At 40.6% G+C, this 27,693-nt stretch overlaps 1 protein-coding gene across 2 annotated transcripts in view; it reads left to right on the forward strand.

The window, feature by feature from the left end:
• The first annotated feature begins 6,743 nt into the window (after window positions 1–6,743).
• DPYD (dihydropyrimidine dehydrogenase) overlaps window positions 6,744–27,693 on the forward strand; it is a 329,513-nt gene continuing 308,563 nt past the window's right edge. For both annotated transcript variants that reach the window (XR_009114783.1, XM_058029810.1), the window contains exon 1: window positions 6,744–6,822. Coding sequence is in view for 1 of the 2 variants with exons in the window: in XM_058029810.1 (XP_057885793.1) it covers window positions 6,784–6,822 (39 nt within the window). In the remaining variant the exon portion in view is untranslated. The remainder of the gene's footprint in view (window positions 6,823–27,693) is intronic.

The raw sequence follows: 27,693 nt of genomic DNA on the forward strand, positions 1-27,693 counted from the left end.
AGGTGGAGTGCAGCATAGCCAAAAGTTGCTGTAGCAATAGATTATTGTGCAGCTAGAGTAAAATCTTGGGTATGTGCATACTGCAATTAAAGCGATAATTGGTTTGAATTTTTGGGAAGGAGCTCTACTGGACATAATCTTATAAAACACAAACAAAACCCCAACAAAGCTAATCAACCAAAAGTGGAAAAAAGCCAGAAGAACATAAACCCTTTTATTCATCTGTGTAAGAAGTGGGTAGTTCCACAGCACCATGATTTGTTTTTTTTCTCTTGCTAAAAGCTACATTTTTGTGAGGTAACTGACACCCAGCATAATGCAGTACTTTTTTTGTCAGACATATTTTTCAGTTTCTGTGGAAATTGTTATTTTGCAGTGTGAGACTTATATGCAATACACAGTAAAGAAACACAAACACAAATTTAGGCATGAGATTAGACAATGTAATCTTGTTTTATTGCAGGGGGAAGATTTTTTTTTTTAATCATGCTATATGTTCTATAGCAGTAGTAATTTTCAATAGAAATAAGATGCCCTACATTTATGGATACTGTTTGTTATAAAGGGGTAATTTCCAAAAGGAATCTGGTTTAGCTCAGATTTTTTTAAATCAAATTGATTCTGCTTGATTTGATGTAGTGATCTAATATGACCTTGATTAAATTAGAGAGAAAATGATGATGCAGACTTGCAGAGGACCAGCAATGGGACATCATCCCATGATCAATGTGATCAAATAAGCCAATTTATTGCAAGAACAAGCTGTATTTATGCTGTGTTCTACTGTTGACATGTCTCAAGCTAACACGTGATAGGTTAAACCTAACTGTACACGTCTCAAGCCTTCAGCTGGTTGGTTAGTCTTGTCTTCTTCCTTCATGTATCCCAAGCCTTCAGCTGGTTGGTTAGTCTTCCTCCTTCATGCATTTTGCTGTGGTTTATTGTTTTATCTTCATGCACTCTGTTGTGGTTTTTGCACTGTCTTCTTAGCTTGCCCCATATCCTGCATTGTTTTTCTCCTGAATAGGCTTTTTCTGTTTTTGAGCTATCAGGTATGCTCTAAAATTCTACTCAGACCCCATAAAGGCTGGCTTGAGCACTATGTCCATTTTCCTGCAAAAATCCCTCAACACAGACTGTTTGTCCTATTGACAGTTGCTACCTTAGGCAAGGATGGCAGTGAATTAATATCTTGCCCACATTTTGCAGGGACCTTGGCTAGGAATTAATTTTTTCTATTCACTTTGACCTTGCTAAGAAGGCAATGGCTGCTGCTGCTTGTAAAGTTAGCCTATTTCACTGGTTCAGAAATAGCTACAGGAACTCACTCAAAACAGCCCAAGACAGATGACTGGCTTGCCATATTGCCATCAGCCTAGCAGTTCACCAAGGACATAGGGAGGTACCAGAAGTAATTTATATTATTTCAACATCAGTTCTCCAGTCAACAGCTGAGACTTTGAATAGTCTTTACACATCATCTAACACCAGCAGTTGGGGGCTACAGCTACATCTGAGGTTATAAGTGGAAATTTGCTTTCTTCTCTGCAATGTAAAGGTCCTGGGTGAAAGTAATCTATCTATATAGCATGGTAGGGAAGAGATTTTTCTTGAACTGTCCCATGGAAAACCTGGTTAAGTGTTTGTTTCCTTTATCCTATTTGATGAAAGCTAGAGAGCAAAAGATGTGCTGGTTAATGCTTTGGAAGCTTCTATTTAATTTTCATCATAAGTACTATGTTACTTTACAGCAAATTTTTGTAAAGCAATACAGAACTTTTTTTCTTCAGCAATATTTCATTTTGTGGCTTAAACAAAGCACTCACATTAATTGTGTCTGTTAGTGCTGATGGCTGTTAAATACCATTATAAAATTCAAGTTCCAACTGAGGTTTGTTGCACCTGAGCACTGTAAGAGACCTGTATAAGACAATAGCCTCTATTAGAAAAATATTTTCAATATATAGTCCTTTAACTGTGTTTAAATCCTGCAATAGGAGCAATACATTTCACTGTGTGTATGACTACAACTGCTGAAGTTACGGGACAGTGAAAATGGCTGGTGTCACATGAAAATGGGAGACTTTCTCAACCCTTAGTGTAGGGAGGTTTACTTGATTCTTAGTGTTTGTCTGTCAACCCAGGAAATCTGAGACCCTCAGAGCAGTAAAAACCCAGCACATCAATTTAGCAATTCTCAGGCTTAGTAAAAAATACAGAATTTGTCTATAGATGTCATCGCTGGAGACTGGAGGGGAAAAATGGCCAGATTTTTCCATCCCCTAAAATATCCTAATGAAACATTTAATGGCATTTAAATGGGAAAAAATATACCAAGCCAGGAACAAGTCTTACTTTTTAGTATTTCTTGGAATTGCATGGCAGTGGTTATCATAAGATGTTTGTGGTGTGAAAATACGTGGGTTCATTTTTCCTATTTTTTTTCCCCAAGATGATCATGTTGAAACTTGTGGTCCTCGCTACATCTTAGAAATTATTAAGCACTTTAGGAGACAAGCTTTTGTTTACACTGATACAGATGGCTGGAATAAATTAGTGGACTCACTAAAGAACAGCTCATTTGTAGTTTTAAATGCATTTGGGCCCACGTGGTGGCCATTTTGTTACTTATTCATCTATTTGTGCTTTACAGTTCCATGCCCAAAGGCTATGTCTGGGTAATGGTCAGAGCTTCCTCCTAACAGAATTTGTAATTATGTGTCTCTCACACCTAAAGAGCATTGGTACTCTGCACTGTGCCATACCCTGGGTGATCCTGTAGCTGCCCTCTCTACAGAGCACTGAGCAGTAAATCCAGCTGCAAACAAGCAGATTAGAAAGGCAGTGCACATCTTCACTGCTGTGAATGTTTTAAGCTGAGCATTTTCCCTAAAGTGGTGAAGAAATGCACAAACTTGTAATTACATACTGCATCATCAGTGCTGCTATTTGGGAGAGGTAGTCCCTAAATTAAGTCTTGAATTCAAGTCCTCCTGTATTCGATTAGGATGGGTGAGGACAAATGATGGCAGAGTTACTCTATGGCTCTTCACTTATGCACCTTTCAGAAACAGTACAGTAAAACCTCTCTTTTTCATACTTCAACTTTTTCATGTGTATACACTTGTTTCCTCCTTGCCACCAGTACACTGAAGACATGCAGCACAAATCTCATGTTGATGAATCTGGCTCTGGAATCAGCAGCACTGCTTTCAGCTTTAACAGTGATTTACCTCATCCTGTTAAAGTCACCACCACTGCTACTATGACTCCTAGTGTAAGGGAAAAAATCAAAATAAATTTGAGAACCTGTTGTGGGCCTTCAGAGGCAGCTTGTATTCTTCATGGCATTTTCTTGCTAATCCCATTTCTCTTGGACTATGTGCATACTGGATATATCACCTTTAATTTGAATTTGGTTAAGCCAAACTAAGAGAGTAGAAGCAGCAAATAACTGAAGTACAAATCTTTGCACTGTCATAAGTAGTAAGAAGGTAAAGTAGTAACTTGGATTCACTTCTGGCTTTCCCAAATCCCATGAATTTGACAGGTGAACTTGCTTATGAGCTATCTGGATAGCTAAATCAGGCATTCAGATGTTGGGAGATGATAGATGTGAAACTGTAACCATCACTCTTCATCATATGCAATGAGGGAGGAACGCAATCCTGGAATAAAAATAGTGTGGGATTAAAGAGTGACCACTGAGTTCAAGGTACAACTACACAGCAAATCAAAGTCTGGAATGTCTGTGTCTCTAGTACTTGAAGTGACGTGAAGCAGGGGCAGTTTTGATGAAAATGTGGGGAGCTGCTTGTACCACATATCAGTACATGGAGACCTCTAGGCTCTCTAATACATCACTGCCAGAATTTGAATGCTGAACTTTCAGAGTTTACAGTTTACCCTTTAAACCTGGAGATTAACTACTGCAATGGCTGGAGGAGGAATCCTTTGTTTCAGATTGCAGGTTGTGTTCCTGGAACAGTTTGAAATTGAAGGACGTGGCTTTTCTCACAGTCTGCTGCCCTGCCCTCCTTTGCCCTCCCAGTGAGGCAACCATTCCCAGCACACGGCTGTAGCTGCTCCGGTAGCTGTGAGTGCCTGGAGCTTTTCTGAGAAAGTTCACCTGCAATTATTTCTTTGGCATGTGAGCAAATTTTACCTGAAGAGCACCAGGAACAAAAGGTTAATGGCAATTTTTCAAAAGCCTATAACTCAACCAAGCCTCAACAGCATTTCATGTCAGAATTGAAAGCTAAGTCTTTAGTATCCCTGCTCTGTTTCTGCTGCTTTAAAAATCCTGCTGGCAGGAGAAAAAAAAATAATCAGAGGCTGAGCACTTAGTGAAAAAAGGCCAAACTATATCTGGGCTGTGCAACACCTCTTAGTAAAATTTCTTATAACTTCTACTTTAGAGAAGATTAAATATTTGTATTTTGATGCATATTTTGCATGTCTCCCTCTTTTTGTCCATTTCTTTCCTGAAACGAAGTTCAGCTGTAAACATGCTCAGTGCTGATAAAAGCACTGTTTGCCACAACTGAGAATCCAGGCTTCAGATGGGTGATCCATGCAAGGCCAGCTCTCCCAAACTGCTGGGAAAGCTGGCAAACAGCAGCAGGCTGATACAGACTGGCTGACTGCCATGCTTCAAAGACAGTAAACTGATTCTCAGCAGAAACATGGAAACAGAAATAAGACGAGCTGTGAGTTAAAGCAGAATATGGTGAGGTCTGAGAATCCTGTTCTCTGACCTGTGTGTATTGACAGAGTAAGTTTTGCTTCATTTGCAGGAAAATTTCTATTTCCGTGAAATTTAAATTGTTTATTGGTTTCACAGGTAAAAAAATCCAGTGGGTGTCAGGTTCATTTGAGTTGCTAGATTACATGGGGGTAACCAAGAATTTACAACTTGCAGAACAAGACAGAAGATGTGTATAATGGAGAGTTCAGTGCCTGCTGCTAGTCTCTTCTAGGTAAATGCTCCTTTAGAACAAATGGAGGCAAACTCCAAGTGCTTGGTCACAAAGAAGTTTATTTCATGTACACAGAAACATTCCTTGTGAAAATGACTTGCACCTAATGTACTTGCACAGTCAATATCGCGCTGTAGGTCAGGAGCAAACACAACTAGAAAACTCCAGCTAGCATCAGACCACTGAGCTGCTCAGCAATGTCAATATTAGTGAAATGAACCAAAGACTCTTGGATTTGTTAGAGATAAGTGCTAGCAATGAAGGAGATCCTGCTTCTGATTCTCCTGCCAACACTTCAGCTGCTTTACATGGGTGATTGTAATCGGCAAGAATTGTTATGCAATAGTGCTGAAGCAGAGACTTGAGAAAATATAGCTCTCACTTGAAGAGACCATAACCTTATTTTTTCACATCTTACAAAGGAAGAAAAAAACCTCCACTGGGCATCTCTAAACTGCTCATTTACAGAGATGGAAAGAAATAAAATAATTACAAGGTAAAGAAAAATTTCTATGCTATTCTGTGAGATGCATTATCTCTGGAGATGTGAAAGGAAAAGGCAAACCAATTCTCTACTGTGCCCAAAGGGTCACCAGTGTCCAGAAGCTACTTACAGTTTTCCAAGCTTTTTGTAAAGTAAATAGGAGTGGGAAACCCTTTTAATTTTTTTTAACGCTGTACTAAGGAGAGGATAATAAAAGCTAGCTGGATAAAATGAGTGCTGCAAAGGGAATAAAGAGCAGATCTGGGGTATGTTTTAAGAAGAAGAGGAAGAACCCAGGAAGCCGCTTGGCATGCACATTGGAAAAAATAAAAGATTAGTTTTCAACTCCTCTATCCTTGTGAAACGGGGATAAATGTGCTCTTCTTTTGAGCAATCATAGTTGGGGCTAAATGAAAGTGCACTGTAGAAACAGACGTTACAGTGGTTGGTTGGCTAGTTGGTTTGGGTGTTGTTGCTTCCCGAAGTGGAGAATATTTGCTTTCTTTTTAGGCCTGTTGCAGCGAAAATGTTTGTTTCTGTGATACCGTAAATATTGTGTTTCTAGTGTTAAACAATTGCAATGTTTGGTAGGCTGTGACCTGGCCTTCGCGCACCACTCCCACCTGCTGGATGGATTCTGTGAGGGGAGTCTCCCAAGGGGGCGGGAAGGCTCGCTGTCCCTGCGGGGACAAGGGTGAAGGTCCAGGGACAGCCCAGGCCGGTGCTGCTGGGAAGGTGTAACGCTGGGAAGGGTCACCGCTCTTTGCTGGGCAGGAGGGCGACCCCAGGCGCAGCGGGGCTGGCTTCAGCCGCGGCGTGCAGGCCGCTCCTGTGGGATTGTCATGAGTGGATAAACGCAGCCAGGGCGGCGTTTGGTCCTCCCCGCGCAGTTTCTCATCCACCACCAGGGATGAGAGAGGCAGGGCCCCGGGGGCCGGGTGCGCACATGGGGCGAGGCACAGGGACCGTGAGGAGGGCGCAGCGGCGGGGCGCGGCCCCGGGCCGTTCCCGGCGGGGCGGTGTGTGGGGAGCCCCGAGCAGCGCTGCGGCCGAGCCGCGTCCTCGCCACGTCCCCGCCGCTCGGTGGCCGCTGCCGCAGGCCCGGGGCTCGGAGCGCCGCCGCCCCAGGCCCGGGGCTCGGAGCGCCGCCGCCCCGCGGGACACCTGCCCTGCCCGGCGGGGCGGCCCCGGCCCGGCCCGGCGCGGGGGCGCCCGCCCACCTGGGCGTTGCTGCCCGGGCTGCCGGCTCCGCCTCTTCCCGCTCTCCGCTCCCTTCCACTCCGGGACTGCGGGGAGCTGGGGGAAGGCGGTGCGGACACCATGGCTCGTGTGCTGAGCCGGGACCCGGTGGACATTGAGGTACCCACTCGCCCTGCCGGGACGTGCGGCTCTCATTAGCGGGGAGGGGGCTGTGTCCGGCGGCGCCGGCGCCCGATAAAGTTTGGTGGCGTTAGGAAGTGCCTCGCCGCTGCCTGCCGGCGGTGCCCGGAGCCTCGTCCCGCCGCCCCTTTCCGTGCTGTGCCACGATACGCTGTGCCGTGCCGTAAGGACCAGCCTGGGAACCGGCCCCTGGGGCTGTCCTGCCGCCCGGGCAGCCGCAGCCTTGGCGGGCAGGGGCTGTCGGGGCAGCGCCGGGCGCACCGCTCCAGCCGTGCCCCTGCCCCCGTCCTCGGCACGGTGAGCGCGGCCGGCGCCCGGCCGGGGGGCGTGAGGGGGCGGCGCCCGCCGCCTCCCCTCTGCCCGCCGCCCCCTGTCACTGCCCGGTGAACTCGAGGGCAGGATGTGACCGAGCCCCGTCTCCGGGGGAGGTCGGGCTCCCGGCTCTGGCACGGTTCCTGAGGGGCGGGGCTGCTCGGGGGCCGTGACCTGAGAGTCCTGGACGGTCTCAAGGTCCGTGGCCGATGGCCTCGGGCTCAGCGTCCCGTGGCCGCCTGTGGGCCGGAGGAGCTGTGCGGGACCCGGCTCATCGCTGTCCTGCCACGGGTCAAGCTGCGCTCACGGACTGCACCCGGTCTGCTCGGACCAAAACAATTGCATGGCAGGCTGAGCAGGAGGGCCGGGCTAGCAGCCTCGCTGCAAGAGGCGTTCTCACCTGTGGCTGCAGGTCGCCCTGGCTGCTGGAAGCCGGGTCCGGACGTGGCCCTGGGAAGGCGGAGCTGAGGTGGGGTGTGACCAAGGCTGGTGCCCTGGCACACGTGCTGAGCTCCCGCAGGTGTTAGCCAGGTTGCAAGGCTGCACTTCAAGGTAGCATTTTCCCACCTTTCCCAGAACCGCACAATGGGCTGTAAACTTCAGCTCTTTGTGAGGAGTCTAGTAAAACAAAAGCAATAATAAACGAACTTGTGATTGATAGTCTTGTTCTAGCCTGACACAACTTTTTGTTGTGGTACACCTTGAGGTGTAAAATGTTAAGTTTAGTTTGGGCTATTGCAGCTCATTGAGGCCCAGACATAATACACAAATACGCACAGCAAAAAATTGAACACGTCTCTAGGTCAGTTGTGACTGAATTTTATCATTAGTTCTTGTATTGAGTTTTTGTGTCTTGTCTATTTCCTAGCTGAGCTGCTGTTTGAACCGTGACTAATGTCCAGAAATGATCTTACAGATACTCTGATAAAACTGAAGCATGGAAGGGATGGGAGGAATGAACTATCACAGAAGTCTTCCTGGCATTTAGGGAGACACTGTGGTATGAAATCAGCACTGTCTTTTACCAGCTCAGTGTTTTCACAGCAGCCAGTCTTGGATTTTTCTTCAAGTGTTAAAGTTCATTTTTCTATGACAAAGCTTTGGTTTTAGTTGTTTGGGTTTTTGAGTACTTTTCTTAAATTTTTAATGCAAAATGTTCCTTGTATAGCATTGTTTTGCATTTCTAGATACTGATTACTCAGATTCAAAGAACAGCGTTATGGTAGGATCCTGTGTTGGTAATAGTATGCAGTAGTACAAGGTTTAGGAGATGAGTTGATGGATTTTTAAAAGGCTGGTGTTTGCTTTATAGAGTTTCAGATACAAACTTTGGTCAGTATCTCACTGTATATTTGTTTCCAGCAGTCATTTAAACGTGCAAGGAAATCAACGCAGTCTCCTAACTAAACGTACTGTCCTTCCCCCATCTATTACAATAAATTTAGTTGTTGTATAGTTGGTCTCGCAGATGAATATATCAATAATTACTGATAATCTAATTGCAGCATTGTAGACTTGGTGTGGTTTTTTTTTTTTCCTCCCTCTGCATAGGACTTTATTTTTTGAGGGGAGGAAAAAATTTACATTTAAAAAAAATTGTTTTATCTTTGTCTTTGAAGTAGGGACAGTGCTAGCTAATCCTATCATTGTAGATAAATATTTTCAGTAATTTGTTTGTTGGGTGGAGGGGTCTATCAATGTGAGCACTGGCAGCACAACTTGATTATTTTGGTCACTTTCTTGGCTACAGTATAAAAACTGAACCAATGATTTAATGAAATTTATTTCAATGGTTAGTACCTCAAATTCAAGTTCATATAATAAAACATTATAAATGATAAATGATCTCTTAAGTTCTGGTGTAACTTTACAATGTATTTAAATAGTTAAGGCTGGATAAAAAAACATGTCATTGGTTAAAGAAGAGCCAAGAATCTGTGCTAGAAGTAGCTAAAATCACTGATGGTTCTCCAAGTTATTTTCAAGAGAAAAATTCCAGGAAACTGGCCCTGAGGAACCTTGTCCTTCTTGCTTGGCTTAGCCAGCAGCTTCAGCCTCTGGACCTAACTAAAGACAATGAATAAATTACATAGAGAGTTGTTTTTTCTAAAATCTGCATTCCAAATTGTGGAAGACTAGGCGTGTTGTGATTTATATGCTTTTCTCCAATTTGATTTTTTTTAACACTAAAACAAAAATAACACCCAAAATACCAAAACAAAACAACAACTCTCCCCTCAACTACCAGCAACTCCACAAACCCCAAACATTGCCTTTTTAAAAATAAAGTCAACTATCAAAGTGTGTTGCTGATATTCCTTGGACACTGATACTCTCAGCAAAAGGAAAGAAAGCATGTTGAAATATAGCTCCTTGTGAAAGTACCTACCTTGGATTTATGGTATAAGGACTTGCCTTGGGTTTTTGTTTATTATCTCTCTAAATCTTTACAAGAACTTTTGGAATCTACACTATGAGGGCAGCATTTCCTTTCTGACTTGTAACGTGAAACTGTTAAATGTACATTTGAACTCCAGAGAGTGTTTACAGACTTAATGTAAACTTCCCAATGATACTCTGGGAAGGAAAGTCTTCCATTCTTTTGTCTTCTCTTTTGTTTCACCTGATTCCTGACTATCACTGTGTGCAAACCATATTTAATTACACCTATTGCAATCTTCAGGATTCTTTGAAGAATTAAAGTTGTCAAATCAAGTATTCAGGAATGAATGAATTGCAAAATGAATAGAACAGAATATTGAATGTCATAGTTTGGCATTGTTCTCTGCACCCTGTTTTCCTGACTGCATTCCAGTGTTGCTCTGCAGTCTGTCTTCTTTACTCAGTGATGTTAGGGTTGTGGATACTTTCCAGCTCTTTGACCCCCAGACTACAATCTGGGGAGAAGAGTAGGTCTCAGTTTTTTGGAAGGGGCTTCTTCTCAGCAGAGTGGGGACACTTTGCCACACTGTTGTCACAAATCTGAGACATTCAAAGAAAATGAAAACCAGCCCCCCAACACAAGTTAGTATGAAACAGCAGTATTGTTCTTGCAGTAGGTAGGCAGTAGGTTGGCACTTCACAGATCTGTCCTTCCTTCTGAATCGTGTGTGTAGGTTTAAAGGGGAATTGGGTGTTGATGAGTGGATAATTTCCTGCTAGACCAGTGGCTGGGTACCTAGAATGCTGTCACAGCTGTTTCCACCCCAACACTGCTGCATGACTTGTGAGAATAAAGTGAAAGGTGCAAAGGGCTAGAGCCATGCTCTGAAATTGCAATCAGGGAATTGTCTAAGAATTATCAGGGTAAATTTGTGTCACTTTCACTTAAAATGCAGTGAACATTGTATGAGCAATGAACAATGTTCAATGAACAATGAACTGTAACTATGTTATGCTTTCTCTTCATTTAGCTTCAGAAAGTGTATATGGCTCTTAAATAATGTATTTCTATTTCAAAAGTTATGTAATTCACATATTTCTTTGGTGTTACTTGAGGGTTCAGAGAACTGTTTCTTAAGGGTCAGACTGTGTCCATCGGGTGCTGACCTTAGTGAGAACACAAGAGGCTCCAGGAGTTCTTCAGTGCTCAGTAGGCAGCGTGTTTGTTGAGTTTGAGTTCCTCCAGCAGCAAGTTCTACACTGCTGTCTGAATGTCCTAATGAATGTGGGGTGAGGTTATGGGCTGTTTGAGCAGCTCACTGATGGTACAGACAGCACATCTGCACTCAAGGCCTGCAGCTGGTTCCAGAGTCAGCCAGGGGAGCAGAGTCCCTTGTGCCATGTCTCCTGCTGCATAAAAGGGTCACTTGGGAAGTGCTCCTAAGTCTTGAAAGAGCATTATTGTACAGCCTGCAAATTTCATAGTGTTTTCAGCAGCAGGTTTGATAGTGGTGGCAGTTCTTAATTCCCTGGGATATACATGGTAGCTGTTACTAAGCCCAGGCAAGGACAGCAAGGTAGGCAAGTTTCACATGTCGGGCTTATTTTTCTCCCAATGCAAATGGACAAGAACAGTAGAAAAAATGCAGGTAGAAAGGTATGTCTGAGAGCTAGGCTTGGTGTGCTCACAGTGGGAAGCAGAGCAAGGATTGAAAAATAAAGAACACTAAAATAACAGGAAACCTCCAGCAAGATAGCAGGGAACTCTACTAGTCAGCATGGCTCACGAAGTTGTTAGGCAAAGGTCATGTGAATAAATAACTGAAGCTAGCATTCTTTGATCTAGGCTAAACTTTTATTTTTAAAGCCCCACTTATTACAGTGTCTCTCTCTGTTGTAAATACCTGTTAGTTTTTTGAAGTTCCATAATGAAGCTTTAATATGTAGAATGTTTTTATGCTACTGCTTTATAGCTTGTTGTGATGATCAGATGGCTGTTCCAGATTGATGGCTGTGTCTTCCTAGGGTCATTTCACAAGCAGTCAGTGAGAAAACAAAACTTTGCTGTTTTTGCTTAATGAATTTCTCAAGCCTTTTCATTGTTTTAGTGATTTTATTGTAATAAACTCTTAGCTGAGTGGAACAGCAATTATAGCATGATTGCTTAGACCTTGTGGAAGATTATAGACCACAATTATCATGTCTGTCTTAGAGAATTGAACAGTGATTTACTCATCAGGTTAAAATTTGATCTGGCAAGTCGGGAAGGAAAGTCTTCTGTGTGAAACATTTTTTCTTTTCACGTTTTATATGCAAATCCTGTTGATGCTCAAGGAATTATGTATGGTCTTGCCTCTACTGTTGATAGTCTGCCAGATTGTAGCAGTCAAGCCCTCCAAATAATTATGTCGGGAAAAAAAATCGTTTTTCAAAACTTGTGCATTTCATTTTTCTTCAGCCTTTGTGTTTTAATGTTACTTCCAAATTAAACTCCCCTTTCCCCCCATCCTTTAAATTTTTATTCTTTTTGTGAGGTCTTTCATGTAAGAACTGCTATTCTCACCCTTCTCATGGCCGAGATTTACAATTAATCTGCAGTTAGCACTCTGAAAACAAGAAGGAACTGAAATTGATTTTATTTTAGTTACAGAAATGAATTTTGTGATGATCTTATGTTGTAGACCAAACTGGAATTTTATTCTTCCCTCTGCTTAGTGTCACATCTGTTAAGAAGGTGTAACTGCATGCTGATATGGAAAGCTGATATCCACGAGGCAGGATTTTGCCGATCTGCTGTGACAGGAGTGCAGCACTGCAGGGCAGGCATTTGAGATGCATTTGGGAGAGTGCAGTTTTAGCAGCAGGGCAGGACTTGCCCAGTTTTCAGTGCAGCCCAGAGGGTGTGGCTGTGTCTGATGGGCTGGCATTTGCTTGGACCCAAGATTGCTTGACTCTCTCCATCCTGCTGGCCAGTGTGCATGTGTGGTGCAGTTAGTGCTACCCAAAGACACAAGCTGCTGCTTTCCCAATTAACACTTCGAAAAATTCTACTGTCCATCCTATCCTGTACCATTTTGCCACTATCCGTAAAATGACCCAGGGAACACAAAAGTAACTGGCACTGGGCTGGGAGCACACTTGTAGTTAAAATATTGAGAAAAGCTGAAATTCCTGGTGGCTGCAGACAAGCTGGATTGAATGTGTCCTGTTTGTTCTGGCTATGCTAGCCCTTTGACAGCACCGAGTTCAAATCAAAAACTGCTTTCTCTCCCTCCCTGGTTGCCTGGCAACCTCCCTCCTCTTATTAGCATATGATTTCTATTCCTTTTTTTATTTCATCAGTACAGTGTTACACACTCTGCTCCCTGCCCTGTGCTGCCGCCTTTGAGAAGAGCAGGATTTGTGCCTTTATATGAGACTTCGGCAAGGATGTGATTTGGCAAAGAAATCAAACATTTGGGATTAGGAACCTTTGGCCATAAATGCCTTATCAGAAGCTCAGAGGGTGGTGTTTGTGTGGGCATGTTTTTCAAAGTCTTTTCAGTTTCATTTGCTGTCATTTTTATACTAAGGGCAGAATTCTTGCAAATCAGCACAGCATAAATCTCTGGCATCTCTACATGTGCAGAACCTCAGTTTGTGAAACCTGCCAATGGAGATTGGCCACACAGAATTTTGGGGGGCATTTTGTCCTCTTAGTCTTCATACAGTTCCATAATGCAGTATGCAATGCCATAATTCAAAATATAAATGTTTAAAAAAACCCAGGTCAAATTGTGATTGGGGAAGAAGGCAGCTAAAGAAGTAAGTGGGAGAATTGAACTGAATTCTCCAGTTTTCTTCTCATAATAATGCTTTTTTGAAATTAGAACATTTTGCCTTTCAGTTGGCTGGTTGTATTCTTTTATGGAATAACAGGTGATTCAGACTAGGTCTATAGTTTAAATTGCTTTTTTTCTGTTCATAGACTCTTACAACTGTAATAAAGACCCCATTTTTTTTTTTGCTATTGCATAGGGCAAAGAATGTAAGATTCAAGTAGGAGTAGAAAAAACAACACTAGCAAGAGAAATTAGAAGATGCAGTGAGGAGGAAATGACAAAGCATGCAAGTTTGAGGAGTGCTTATATCAAGATATGTAAAGGAGTTTTTTCTTAATATTATCCAAATCATAAATCACAAGTGAAATAATCTACTTTTTCAACATCCTTGTTCTGAAGGAGGGTCAGGTGTCTCAGGAAGTATTTAAAGGGGTTGCTAGGGCATGTAGGAAACAAATGAGGGAGGCCAAAGCTCAGTTCGTACTTAATTTGGCAACCTTTATAAAGGATAGTAAAAAATATTCTAAAAAAATGTATTAATGGCAAAAGAAAAGGTGAGGCCAACCTTTGTTCTCTACTGGTTGTGGGAGGGAACTTAGAACTGCAGATAAGAAGGCGGGGAAGTGCTTAACACCTTCCTTGCTGGCTTGTCCTCAGGACAGCTGTCCTCCTGGGCTGGTAGATGGTGTCAGGGAGCAGAATGGTGCCCCTGTTATCCAGGAGGAGGCAGCCAGAGAACTGCTGAGCTGCTTGGATGTTCATAAATCTATGGGACTAGATGGGATCCGTTCCAGGGTGAAGAGGGAGCTGGCAGGTGAGCTTGCAAAGCTACTATCCATCATTTACCAATAGTCCTGGCTCCCTAGGGAGGTTCCAGATGACTGGAAGCTGGCCAATGTGACACCCATCCACAACAAGGGTAGGAAGGATCATCCTGGTAATTAAAGGCAGTCAGCCTGACCTCAGTGCCCAGTAAGGTGATGGAACAGTTTATAGTGAGTCTCATCACCCAGCACTTACAGGATGGCCAGGGTATCAGACCCAGCATAGGTTCAGGAGAGGTAGGTTGGGTTTGACCAACGTGATCTCCTTTTATGGCCAGGAGACCTCTCTGGTGGATGCAGGGAAGGCTGTGGATGTTGTCTATTTGGACTTCAGCAAGACCTTTGACACTGTTTCCCACAGCAGACCCCTGGAAAAGCTGGCAGCCTACGGCTTGGACAGCAGCACTCTGTGCTGGGTTCAGAACTGGCTGTGTGGCCAGAGGATGGTGGTGAATGGTGCTGCATCCAGCTGGCAGCCAGTCACCAGTGGTGTTCCTCAGGGGTCTGTGGTGGGGCCAGTTCTGTTCAATATCTTTATTGATTGCATGGATGAGAGGATTGAATCCTTCATTAGTAAGTTTGTGGACGACACTAAGCTTGCAGCATGTGTTGAGCATGTGGGAAATACAAGTTGGATATTAGGAAAAAGTTTTGTACAGAAAGAGTGATAAAGTACTGTAATGGTCTGCCCAGGGAGGTGATGGAGTCACCATCCCTGGATGTGTTTAAAAAAAGATGGGATGTGGCACTCGGTGCCATGGTTCAGTTGAGGTGTTAGGGCATGGGTCTGTTAGGACATGGGACTCAATGATCTTGAAGGTCTCTTCCAACCTAGTGGTTCTGTGATTCTTATGCTATGGTCTGAGTTTGGCAATTTCACTTATTTCCTCTATATACTTAGATCTTCCTGTGAAACATCTGGGTTCTTACTGTAGTCATAGCTGCCTTCCTAAACCAGTGCAAAATTTTAAGTGGTTTTAGGTCTTGCAGAGACATTTGAATTAAGGGTAAGCCCACCTATAAGAGTATTTTGTTTTTAATAATGCTTCTAGTATTTAAAGATATAATTTCAGAAGGCATTCTTAGTCTGATAAATATTAATGTATGTGATGTTGGTATTTAATTTGTAGATTTAAAGTGATAAACACAATGAAGTCCTTGAAATGCCAAACCTTTCATCTCTGCTCAAGCCAAGGTTCAATTTTATTTTCAGTATGACATTTGCTGCCTGAAGTGTTACAAGTGACTTGACCTTAAAATTACGTTTATTTTAGTTCATTGAAATGGTTGGCCTTTCCAGTTCAACTTGACACCAGCAGTGCAAATGGGAGAAGGCAGACATGCTTGCCTGGTGACTCTATTTGAAAGCAAATTAAAAAGGTATCTAGGTGATGAATCTAAATATTTCCATTTAGATGGGATGCTAGTCATCAGTTAAAGGCAATCATGGTGCATTCTGACATTTTAATTTCAGGTTCAAAAACAATTATATATGTAATTAAGGAGCAAAGTGTCCAGGCCGCCAACCTGTCTGATTTACGTGTTGTCTTGGTGTGTGTGGGTTTTTTTTTTATAGAGGTACCTGTGTACACCACTTTGAGACTGTAGACGGTGGAAAAAATAAAGGTTTGATTTTAGTTAATGTGTTCTTCCTAAGGACACTCTTCTTTCAAATATTACTCACACATTCAATGTCATTAGGTTTGCATTTATCTAGGAGATTGGACTCCACTCCATTTGCAAAGAGGTTGTGATACCTAGTTTATTTATTAGTATATTGATGCATGTTTGCCTTGGTTTTTGGTGTGATTTTGTTGACTGTGCCCTGAGAGGCCTTATTTAAATTGGAACCTCCATTGGATTGAACTTTCCTGGCTGGGTTTTTCTCAGTCAACAAAACATTTGGCCAATGTGGAGAGAATGAAGCAGGCTGCTGTGCATGTCTCTTAAGGCAGGGATGTTTTGTTGTGCTGTGCACTGTGTGCAGGGCTGTCTGCCCAGCCTTGAGAGATGTCCTCGTGCTGCCCAGTTGCATCTCTGTCAGTCAATTAAGGAATGAGAATATTGTGCTCTGAAGGGAGCCCTTTGCACTCTTGCGATGAAAGGACAGAAAGCAGGGCGAGTTTCTGAGAGAGGAAAAAAATGATAATAATTATGTGGAGGGATCTACAGGGAAGGAGAAATAAAATATGCGCTGAAAGCAGACTATTGCTGAGTTTAATAATCACAGCATTTTCCTGTCCAGCCGTTTTGCTGTTAGCATCTATACTAGCATCTTGCTCATTATGAAATGCTTGGGTTTTCACTGATTGTGAAGGGCATTCTATGAAACCCAACTCTATTCTGCTCTTAACAATACACTGACTACCCTTCCATCCAGGCATGTCTAGCATCCATGCAAAACTCCAGAATTCATTTGTGAAAGTAGGTAGAAGTGTTAGAATAAGTTATTAAAAATGTCGACCCATAATGGGAGCAAAGAAGATTGGAAGCATAAAGGGAGGTTTTACACCTGGAAGTTATTATAGTTATTTAGATTGAGCGAGAATAATAACCAATTGTTTTCGAAGATGTATGACACATTTATGAAAAACCTTGAAGGATAAATGGATCTTTTTAGTATGCTACTTCCACAAAGGACTCTATGAATAAAATAATAGTGAGAGAACTCTCAGTGGATGCTGAATACTGCTAATTGATGAAATTATTACTTATTACACTGCAACTGAACTCTGCTTAGAAACACTATTTTCAGTATGACTTTTTGAAAATGACAGCTGAAATGTAAGAGGCTTTGTATTGAAAGTGAATAGTGATAATTTCTTGATATCTTTGAAATGAAAGATATTTCAATGACAGTTAAAACTGAAAAAAGTGTTTTTTCTTAAGTGCACAGATCATGGACTATGACTATGAAAATAAAATGAACTTTTCTAAAATCAATAAAGTAGACTTAATGTGGATTTATGAGGCATTTTAAAAATAACTTCAAGTATTCTATTTATAATAAAGCAGTCAATTATTTGTGTCAGCAGTTTTCATATTATGTCACATTTTAAGGTTAAAAATTGGGTTTGTGAGATAGAGTGTAGCCATCATATTAAGGAAAGCTCTTAATTCTAAATTAAATCAGTATTTATGAATACTGCTGATTTACTGCTCAGGGCAAAAATGGGAATGAGCACCAGATTTTCCTTGGTTTTCTGTTGATGAAATTAGAGCCTGCTGTCCTTCTTGGTGTGTCTAGTTAGGTCTGTATACTAACTCTTATGGATTGTTATCAGTAATTGGTGTGAGCATCTGCGCTCAAAGGATCACGTGTAGTGTAACATTTTGGAATATGATATGGGTGAATACGAGATCTAATTTTAGCCTTAGCAAATCTGTTCATCAGTGCTAAGATGAACCTCTCTGTTAATTTCAACAGACTGCAGCATCTGAGGGACAAAGTAGGCTTGTGCAGATTTGTGCACGCTCGTGTGGGGATGTGTGTGTATGCTACAGGAACACAAGATGGGAGATTAAAAGTGGTTCCCAGACTTAACTCTGTTTCTGTTTTAAAGTTGTGTTTGTTATTGCCCTTTTTTCAGTTCCAATTGAAAATGCAAAATTCGAAAGATTTTAGTAAGCATGAACATAGCTTTTCAAAACAGATGGAAGTGAGAAAGTGACAAAAGAGTTGGGAGAAAAAAAAGCGAAGAAGATAACCACAACAGAAGCTGTTCTAGAATGCTGGTGATGAAATGTAGAAATAAAATGAATACAGAACAGAAAAAAATGAAAATATTATCTCTTCTGAAAGTATCTATAGTGTGAGCAAAGTGTCAGTAGTCAGCAGTAACCAATACTAAGCTGAAGGGCCAGTACGCTTTTGTTAGGATAGGGTATGATAAGAGAGAGATTCTGGAAGACAGTAGAATAAGAACTGGTTCTTCAGTGAAGCAGAACAGCGTGCATGCTGCTAAATTATGGCACTGGGTGAGGAGATAAGATGAATTGATTTAGGAACCCCAAGAAGTATTTAGCAGAAAACCAAAGTTAGATAGTTTTTAACTCCCAGTATAATGTTCTTTATGCACTTAATCAATGAGCCCTTAGTGAAAAATACATAAGAATTCATGAGAGTTGGTCTAAAACTCTTTTAGTGCTGGAGCAGGATTCTTGTCATGTTCTCTGAGTTGCTTTTGTAATCTTAGCTGAACAGCAAATCAGTTCAACTTCTCATCCAGGTTTTCCTTCCATCCTGTGCAGGACCGATCAGGAACATGGGGACGGAGGCCTTCTTGTTCCAGAGGCGACTCCAGTAATTATTAGACTATTTTACAAAAGTGTCTGTTCTTGTAATTATTTGTGACACTTCCCCAGTTTTTTCCATATTTCAAATGGAAGCTGGGAACTCATGTATTTGAGTACAGGTAAGTATTTAAACTTAGGTAGAGTTTCAGGCTGAGAGCCATCATCCTAGAGGCTGATGTATAAGTCCAGGAGGGTAAGAGAGAACAACTTGTGGTTGTGTACCTCCTGTCTCTTTGGTGTTTTGTCAGACTCATCTAAGGAGTCCTGCTTGGTGTACTGGCAGCTGTGAATCCCCTCCTCAGGTGCTGTAAGAAGAAGCTTAATTGGGCATGCAGCTTCCAGTCTGGAGTTAGTCACCTGCCTTTACTTACAAAGCTTCCATGCCTGTGAATGTAGGCCCTGACTTAGGAAAGGGGAGCAAACAATAGCTAAAAGAAGAGCTGACCTGAAGTCGAGCGAAAAGAGCTCAACATGACTTGGCAACATGGCTCGACTATATCTTGAGCTGCATGAAAAGAAGTGTGGCCAGCAGGTCAAAGGAAGTGATTCTTCCTCTCTACTCTGCCCTTGTAACACCTCCACCTAGAGTACTGCACCCAGCTCTGAGATCCCCAGCATAAAGAAGATGTGGACTTTTTAGAGTGAGTCCAGAGGAGAGCTGGAAAAATGGTCAGAGGGCTGGATTACCTCTCCTCTGAAGACAGGATGAGAGATTTGGGGTTTTCAGAAGAGAAGGCTCAGGAGACACCTTAGAGCAGCCTTCTGGTACTTGAAGAGGGCCTGCAAGAAAGCTGGAGAGGGACTTTTTTTTTACAGGACATGTTGTGGTATGCCAAGGTGGATTGGCTTTAAACTGAAAGAGTGGGTTTAGATGAGATGTTAGGAAGAAATTCTATAATGTGAGGGTGTTAGGATTCAGTTTAAACCCAGAAAAGCAAAGAAAGCTAAGTCTCTGTGTATAAACTAGAAAGAACTTAGAATGTTCAAAATATACCCAAAAATTAGATTAAAACCAAATGAGGTTAGATGTTGGTGCCAAGGAGCTTCAGGGTCCCTTCCAACCCAAACCATTCTATGATTCCATGAAGTAAAGATTAAATCCACATTTCTGAAGCTGTCAGGCAAGAAGGTGCAGGAAGATGGTACTTACAGAAGTGTAATCTGGGTGCCTTTCCTTTATTTAGTTTCTAAAAAATGTTACTTCTGTTACAGCTCTCCCTGTTGCTCTGCAGTATGTGCTCCTGCTCATAACAAACAGCAAACAAAGGGATGCTGCTCTGAGACAAATGGATTTTAGTACCTCCATCCTAATTGAATGATGGCATTGTGGTCTTGTATCTTCTGTTTTAGGAAAGACAACTTGGACCTGCCAGCAAGATGGGAATTTTATTTTTTCAAAAGTCCAATACTTAGATTTTGATGCAGTTTGAAATCCACAGCCTTAGAATCATTACAGTATGTTTATAGGAGAAATATTTTGCTGTAATTTTAGAAAACCTTACAAATGATAAAAGTAGTTCTTCCCTGTTCAGAGGTCTCACAGTAGAGGTGTAATTTTGCTTAGTAAATAAAAGAATTAGAAAATAATGCTCCTACATACAATGCTTTTTAATAAGTATTTAAAAGTAAGTTTCCTCTATAAGCATGAGACAAAGTATAATAAATCAGAACCCAAATGTTTGCTGGCATGTTTCTAGATTGGGCAGCCTTATCTCATTATTTTATTTTAAGAGTATCACCTCTGCTTCTGCCCCACACATTCATCAGTATTTAATGTCAACAAGATTTGAAAATCAAAATTGTAAGAGTAAAGAACTCCAAGGAATTTTCTATATTTCCTATTACTGATATATATTCCAGTCTCATCTATAGTATGTGAGTCCCTGTATACTTACAGACTGTCATGTTTCTTTGCTTGGAGGTGTCAGTATCACTCTGTGCTTCTGCGAAAGAAGACAATGACATTTTCAAACAAAAAGGAGAAACTGGCAACAGTTTGCTTTTGCCTTTCCTACATGGGCTGTCAAGTTTTGTCGCTTGAAAATATGGTGTAGTTTTGGTTTTTTTTTTCAATTATCAGACATTTAATAATTTTTATAATATGACTTCCCATATACTTACTGCTTATGGGATGCATTTAACAAATCATTCACATTTCCATTTTGTCTCTACATGCTAATTCTTTTTTTCCTTTTTGATCAGGATGCTCTGGTGTATGCACAAAATTAATAGAAAGTCTGTAGTCCCATTGTCAATTTTGCATTTTACCATTGTATTAAACAGTTACTATTGAAATTTTTGTAAGAATTTTGCACAGTAGTTGCAAAAAGGTAGGTTTACTTGTTACTTCTTCATGTTGCAACAGATTTAGAAAGTCAGTACTGATAGATAGTTGGCATGTTCTTGGAACAAATACAAATGTTCACATTTGTTTCAAGCACTGAATGTACTAGATCTTTTGGATGTATATTGTTAGTCTCATCCTTGTGTTTCAAGTTCATTTATTAGATTTTGAAAATCACCTTTTAACGAAGTTTTCAGAACATTGCTTTGCTCAGCTAAAATTAGTTCCGCTGATTTTGCCAATGATTAAACTTAAGCAGTATTAACTTTGCTAATTTCTCTCCTCTGATCAAAAGTTAGTAGAGCGTTCGCTTGTCATTAACAGACGTGTCTCTAATGCAGGTTTGGGTTTTGCTTAAGCAAACACTCACAATTGAGGGTCCAATTCAGAGGTTCAATTTTTGGGATGCAATAGCCTTTTTCTGGTTCTGACAAAGTTTATTTTCAAAGGTAACCGAGCTTGCTTTGTCTTGTGATCTGTTTGTTTTGTAGAAAAATAGAAATGAGATGTAAATGTATGTGTATGACAGCGATTCTTTTTGCTGTGATCCTTTCAATAAATGACTATGTGAGTGAGCTCTTACCAAATAACATTTGTATTCCTCATGTAAGAGTGCAATTTAATGTGCAAGCATTTGAGACATAGATCAATATTGCACTGAGGAAAAGTTCTGATATACCCATGATGCAAGCCTAATATTTTTCTGAAGCTTTAAGTTCTGATTTGTAAAGGAGGAAGATTTTTTTGTTAGGAAGATGAAAAAAGGTGACTTTGAGTGTAGTGGGTATGGCAGACTGGAGACCATGTACATGCCTACTTCTAAAGTAACAGCAATCATGAAGCTAAGAATCAAGGCTGTGACATTGGTTGCTCTGGTTTTTTTTGCACTTTGCCAATTAGTTGGATGATTAAAGTTGATGTCCATTTAGGGAGAAAAATTACTAAAATATTAACTGTGTGTAGAGGGATAGCTGTACAAAATTTTAAAACTTGCATTTTAAAGGCTGTAAATTAAGTAATGTTTTATTCAGCCAAATGAATACATATAGTGAATTCAATGCTGAGTACATTGACAAGAGCTGTGCTCAGCTATGTCTTCTCTGAATTTTGTATGTAAAGGCTAATATTTTTGGATGTATTTTTTATAGTGCAAAAACTATAATGATGATCATGTTACACAACTAGTAGTGTCCCTGGAGGAGCCTCAGAACTGATCCTGTGTTGTGGTGAAGTTTAAGCCTGCTTTAGGCTGTGTGGTTTTGATATATATATATATATGCTTGTGTTAAATGCATGAATAATTCACTGATACTGGTACTACTTGGATACTTCAGTAAAGCCTGGAGGGTGAGTATTTGCTTTGGTATTCCCTGTGAGGTCAATGCGTTTCTGCCGAGATTAGTTGTGTCAAGGAGGGAGCATGCAGAGTTTCCAAGAGCATAATTTACCACCCAGAGCCCTTCCCATAGAGGAGAGTAGCTGGTATCTATGGGAAACAAATAACACTTTTTGGGTTTCATTTTAATAAACCTTTTAGAATTTACAGTAATACCTAGCACAAATGCATTGCTGAGTTAGAGAAATCAATCGCTAAATCCGACAGTTAAAGTTAACAGCACGATTGTGTAAACCCTGCTTAGAGTTGTGTAATTTTGCTGCTTTGTTCATGTGTAATGCATTAACTTTGTTATGTAACAGAAAGTGCATGAAGTATAACACACTTTTGTTAACATAGATGTGTTCATGACTAAGAGTTTCCCGACTTTTGTGGGAGTGATTTAGAAAAATGCTCATTTAGTTAAGATGTAGTATTTATATATTGTGGGAAAATCTGAGGACCAAGAAATTCTGTGGTGATGAAATTGAAAATCCCAATATCTAAGTATCTAGTGATGGATCTAGGACTACTCATCTAGGATACTGGTATGCTATGAGGGTGTCACAGGGTAAATTGTCATTCTCTAAGTTTTAGAGGCTATGCAAGGGGTGCAGGAAACCAGAAAAGTGTTTGTTCTGCTATCAGCAGTTTGTCTTATGGGGAAATGTGAAGCTGAAGATATAGCACTGAAATGCTGGGTTAAAGGCATATGGCAGCACACAGGTAGTGCATGCTTATCACTAGGTCATCCATCAGCCTTAGTCCCTGATCCATTTTGAAACTATGAGCTTGTGTGGCTCAAAGAAGAAATTTGTCTTGTGATTAAAAGTTGAATCTTTTTCCAGCTGGGTTTAAATTCATGCCTTGGTCTTCTTCTACACTGATGTGATTTTTCAACAAAGTTCCTTATTGTGGTTCATCTAATCTCATGAAAACAAAAACATTTGAGTTCTTTAGCCTTTGATTGAAGAGCAATTATACCATTAGTTTAATATTCAGATATACTAGAAAATATTAGTGTAAAAGCCCCAGGTATTTGTTTCTGTCAGTGAAGTAACACTTGCATAGCTTTGAAATTAATTGTTTAGTATACTCATTACTCTTAGAAAAAATAAATATGTTCTCATTATGTTCACTTGGTGAGCATATGTATCTTGCAATACATTTAATGTTACTTGCTGTGAGGGAGATTACAACTCTTTTTAAGGAAATTGGGTAGATTAATGGAATGGGGTGGGTTAAATTGCTCTCCACATGCATTCCCTAGCATGCCTGGCTTACTCCCGAATTTTAATTGATGTATATAAAAGTGTTCAGCTGAGGGGGCTCTGTGAAGCAACAGGATTAAATCAGGATGTAGCCTGTGTATTGCAGGGGCTGGGCTAGGGAAATGAGCTGTGTGCTAAAACAAGGAGACTGACACATGGGACCTTGTTTTATGCCCAATCACAGTCTGCGTGTGAACTGTTGCATTTTCCTCATCTTCACTGTGACAGTATACCTATTGATCCGTGGTGAACTTCAGGAGGTGTTTTGGGGCTGTTCATAGGAAACTTTCTAAATGAGCTACAGGAAGTCCACAGAATCCTTGAAACAAGCAAATATTGACTTAGTCTTTTTAAGAATTTTACGGAGTTTTAATATCACAGCCTGTGACAGAGCCTGAAGATAGGTTTTTTGATCCTTATTCTGGCTTTGAATGAGCAGTAATGAATATGAGGATTACCAAGCACTAACTACTCCTGGTGAAACTCATTGGTTTCAGTAGGAGGCTCTCTAGAAGAAGAGTGAGCTTTAACCATTGAATTTTTCCAAGTTTATTGTTTTGAATCAGAGATAGAGTCCACATAAGCAGGACACCTTGCTAAAGTGGTTACTTTTGGGGAGAAAACTATAAAGCCAAAGGTTTCACACCACAGTGCTTTAAAGAAAAGCTTTCAAAATTTGAATTAGTGTCACATAATTTACAAACGTGCTGCTAGACTCACAGGGCTTTTTGATGACTGTCTTAAAGTTACTGCAGTCCCACCTGTGTTCTAAATCCTACTTTTTTTCTTAACAACATCCTCTCTCTGCTGCATGTCCCCCAGTCCCCACTGGCTTTGGAGCGTTCCCAATGAGCAAAGTGCTTCCATAACTTTATATTTTATTTTGCAGAGTATGCACTTAATTAAGAGTCACATTTAATTGAAATAGCTTCCTCTGATTTCAGGAAAAGAGTGGCTTTATGAGATGAGAATAAAAAGTGCTTTTAATGAAATTAAAAGCAAAATGAAATATGTTTAGAAATTTATGTTGCATCACTGCAGAGCATGTGCCAAGCCTGTCTTGATTTACCTGAAAGTGCTGTATCAGAGACAGGACTCCTAACTGGAGAGTGTATTCTATCCTGGATGACTGCTTTGAAATCACTTACTTGGAGTAATATTAATTCAAATTCCTGATAAATTACTCACTGTGATATAACACGCTGTTTTAAAACTTTTACAGCCTTTTTATTAATAGATGATAGTGAAAATTAGAGCTAGTATTTTTTGTGTAGAGTTCTTAATCATGCCATTTAAAGTAGAAGCTAAGCAATAAACATCTAATGAATGGCTTATGTTAAGTTTAATCTCAGAAGCTATGTTGCTATAGGCACAGATCAACATAACCATCTATCAATAAATTCTCAAAATTTAAAAACTGTAGCTATGACTTATGCATGCTAGTCATTTTCAATGTGCATTACATATGAGTAGTTTATTGCATTTTAGGATACTTGCAACCTAAATCGATATCTATTAGACATAACAAATATATTCCTTTCTAGAAGGGGTGTGTTCTGAAATTGAATAATTCTTCTATATTTTGTAGCTTTTAGTAATTGTTGTCTTTTAAAAGACCTGAAAGAAATAATTGTCATGGGTAATTATTAAAGGAATTCCTTAACATAATGATATTTGAGCAAGTCATCCACAGAATATATTTGAGTTCCATTCCACAGAGATAGGCTCCTTGGCTTTTTTATGGAAGTGAAGTCTTCAAATTAATCTATGGAAATAGTAAAGGAAAATATAATACTTTGGTGGTGCCCATAATCATCAGTGCTGTGCCGAGCTGCAGCTTTAACTCGACTGTGTGTGTTGTGCTTCTGCACCAAGAGTCACAAACTCAACATGGGCTCAGTTCACTTGTGTGTCCTCAGCCATAGCCTCATCTCTTTCTTCATCAACAGAGTACCACAGTGGATTTCTACTGAAGTAAAGTATCCTTATATTCTGATTTGCAGCCATTAATGATTGTGGATTTATATCTACTATTAATGAAATAAATGGAGCCAGTTATGTAAAACTGTAAAGATAAAATTCATAGGTTCTGCATTACTGTACAAATACCATCCTAATGTGAAATCCAGAGTTCATAGTACTTTGGAAAGGGATGCATTATGCACCTGCATCCTCTATGGGGGAGCTTGAGTTTGGCCTTTCAACATCTGGAGAGATCAAACAACAGCTCATCTGTCAAGAATGAGAATTTATGTGGCAGAATAAGCATGGGATTCAGACAAGATTGCAGGTGCCCAAATAATTCTCTTCACCAAGGAACTCTTCCCCTGCTTGGATGACCAAGGGTGTTTGAGAGACTGGAGGTCTCAGGTTTCCTTTCTTGCATATCCAAGTGGTTTGTTTTTGTTTAGTTGCGTGTATTCATTGTTATTTGCAATACATATTCTAGAACTTTCTTCTCAGTAATTTTGCACTTACTGACTGACTGACCCATCTGACTTTATTTGTTAAATTTACTAAATGTCTGACTAGCCATAAGCTGTGAAAAGCCAACCAGGGAACTGAAATGAATAGGAAGAAAACACCCTCACTAATTTCACTTCTGACAGTTCAACTGACCCAAGAGCATTTATATTATTTTCCCATTTAAGCAGTTAACTTCAAAGTTGTTCTTAAACACCAGGGATCTCTAGCTAGAGCAGCCACTTTGGTCAGCAATCTAAGATTTAAGCAGGTAGTATATTATTTAGGTAGTGGAAATACAAGCAATTTTTATATTGTATATGTGATTTAGTATTTTCTGTGCCAGTTTTATTTCAGATTTAATTCTGGGACATGCTGTGCTACGTAGTCCTTTTGGATTTCTGCAACTGTTGCTCTTGGAGCCATGCTCCTGCTGCAGAATTCCAACAGGAGCAAACATATGGGGATTCTTCCGTCCTTGGCTTGCCCCACCATTTGTTCCATGTTTTAAACCAACTGGTGCTGTACCCAGTGGAGTACATCTGTTACAGTTTATTGCTAGAAATTTGCAATTCATTTCAGTTTGCTAAAATAATATTCATGGCCAAGCATTAAGCAATTACAAAAAAGAGTAGGCAACATTTTGCTGAAGTTTTTATGTGATGCAGAACCTACTGCCCAGCTTGGGTAATTTGGGCACTCAACAGTCAGATAATGGTCTGACAGTTGAGTTTGATCATCCTGAGAAAATCAACTATCCACTGAGATATCCCTTATGTGGATGTCCCTGCTCTGTTTTAATTAAGGGCAAAATAAATTGGCATAAATAACCACTGAATGCATTTGGTTGCCACATCTTGCCTGAGGGTACTCATCTGGGGAGCACCCTGAACTGGAACAGAGTCTTTTCTGCTGGAATTACAGGGGCACATCCAATAACAACCTGTAACTCTTACTGAAAGTCAGCAGCATGTAGGCTGCTAAATAGTCTGTATGGTTTTTGAATGTTGTACCTCACTTTTTGTCTCTGGGCTTCAGACTGTGTTGGGCTATGTTGTTGTTTGCAGAGGTGAGGTTTCTGGTTTGAGGGAAAATTGGATTACCAATCATTACCTTCAGAGTAAGGCATTAAGTAGTTAAATAGAAAGTGACTCCTTCATGTTTAAAATAAGAAGTCCCCAAAATCAGTGCAATAAAATCTTAATACAAGAGATGACTGTTTCATCATTATCACCCTCTGAAGCAGATTTTTAAAATTAGGAAGAGTCACAATATAATATTCATAACTCCATCACACTCATCATGTTTCTGTAAGTCAGTCTCGCACATCTTTGACATATAGTAACAGAATAAACACACTCTGCTCACTATAGTGGAGACATGTAGTTCTAAAGCCAAGACTTTTTTATAGGTAAACTTGCAAACTAATTCCAGAAGTTACAAGCAACAATGTGCCTGTTTTTGTTCTCCATCACAGACCTGAGCCTGGATCTGTCTCTTGGATGCCTTTCACACTCATCCCTTGAAATTAACGAGGTCACTTTTGCTATAGAAATCTGTTACTTGCCTGATTTGTAAAAGAGTTTTGGTTCAAAAAATTTGATTTAATTTGTCGAGTTACATTAGGATAGTGCAAGACATTGCAAACTTTATTCTGCCTGTGTTGTCAGACCACCACTATGACTTAAAAGTATGGCTACATTCCTGAGATGTGTTTGTGTCCTTGCAAATAAAAGCATTTGAAGATGAATGAGTTAACTCG

The sequence above is a fragment of the Melospiza georgiana genome, chromosome 9, assembly GCF_028018845.1.
Source record: "Melospiza georgiana isolate bMelGeo1 chromosome 9, bMelGeo1.pri, whole genome shotgun sequence".
NCBI classification, from domain to species: Eukaryota; Metazoa; Chordata; class Aves; order Passeriformes; family Passerellidae; genus Melospiza; species Melospiza georgiana.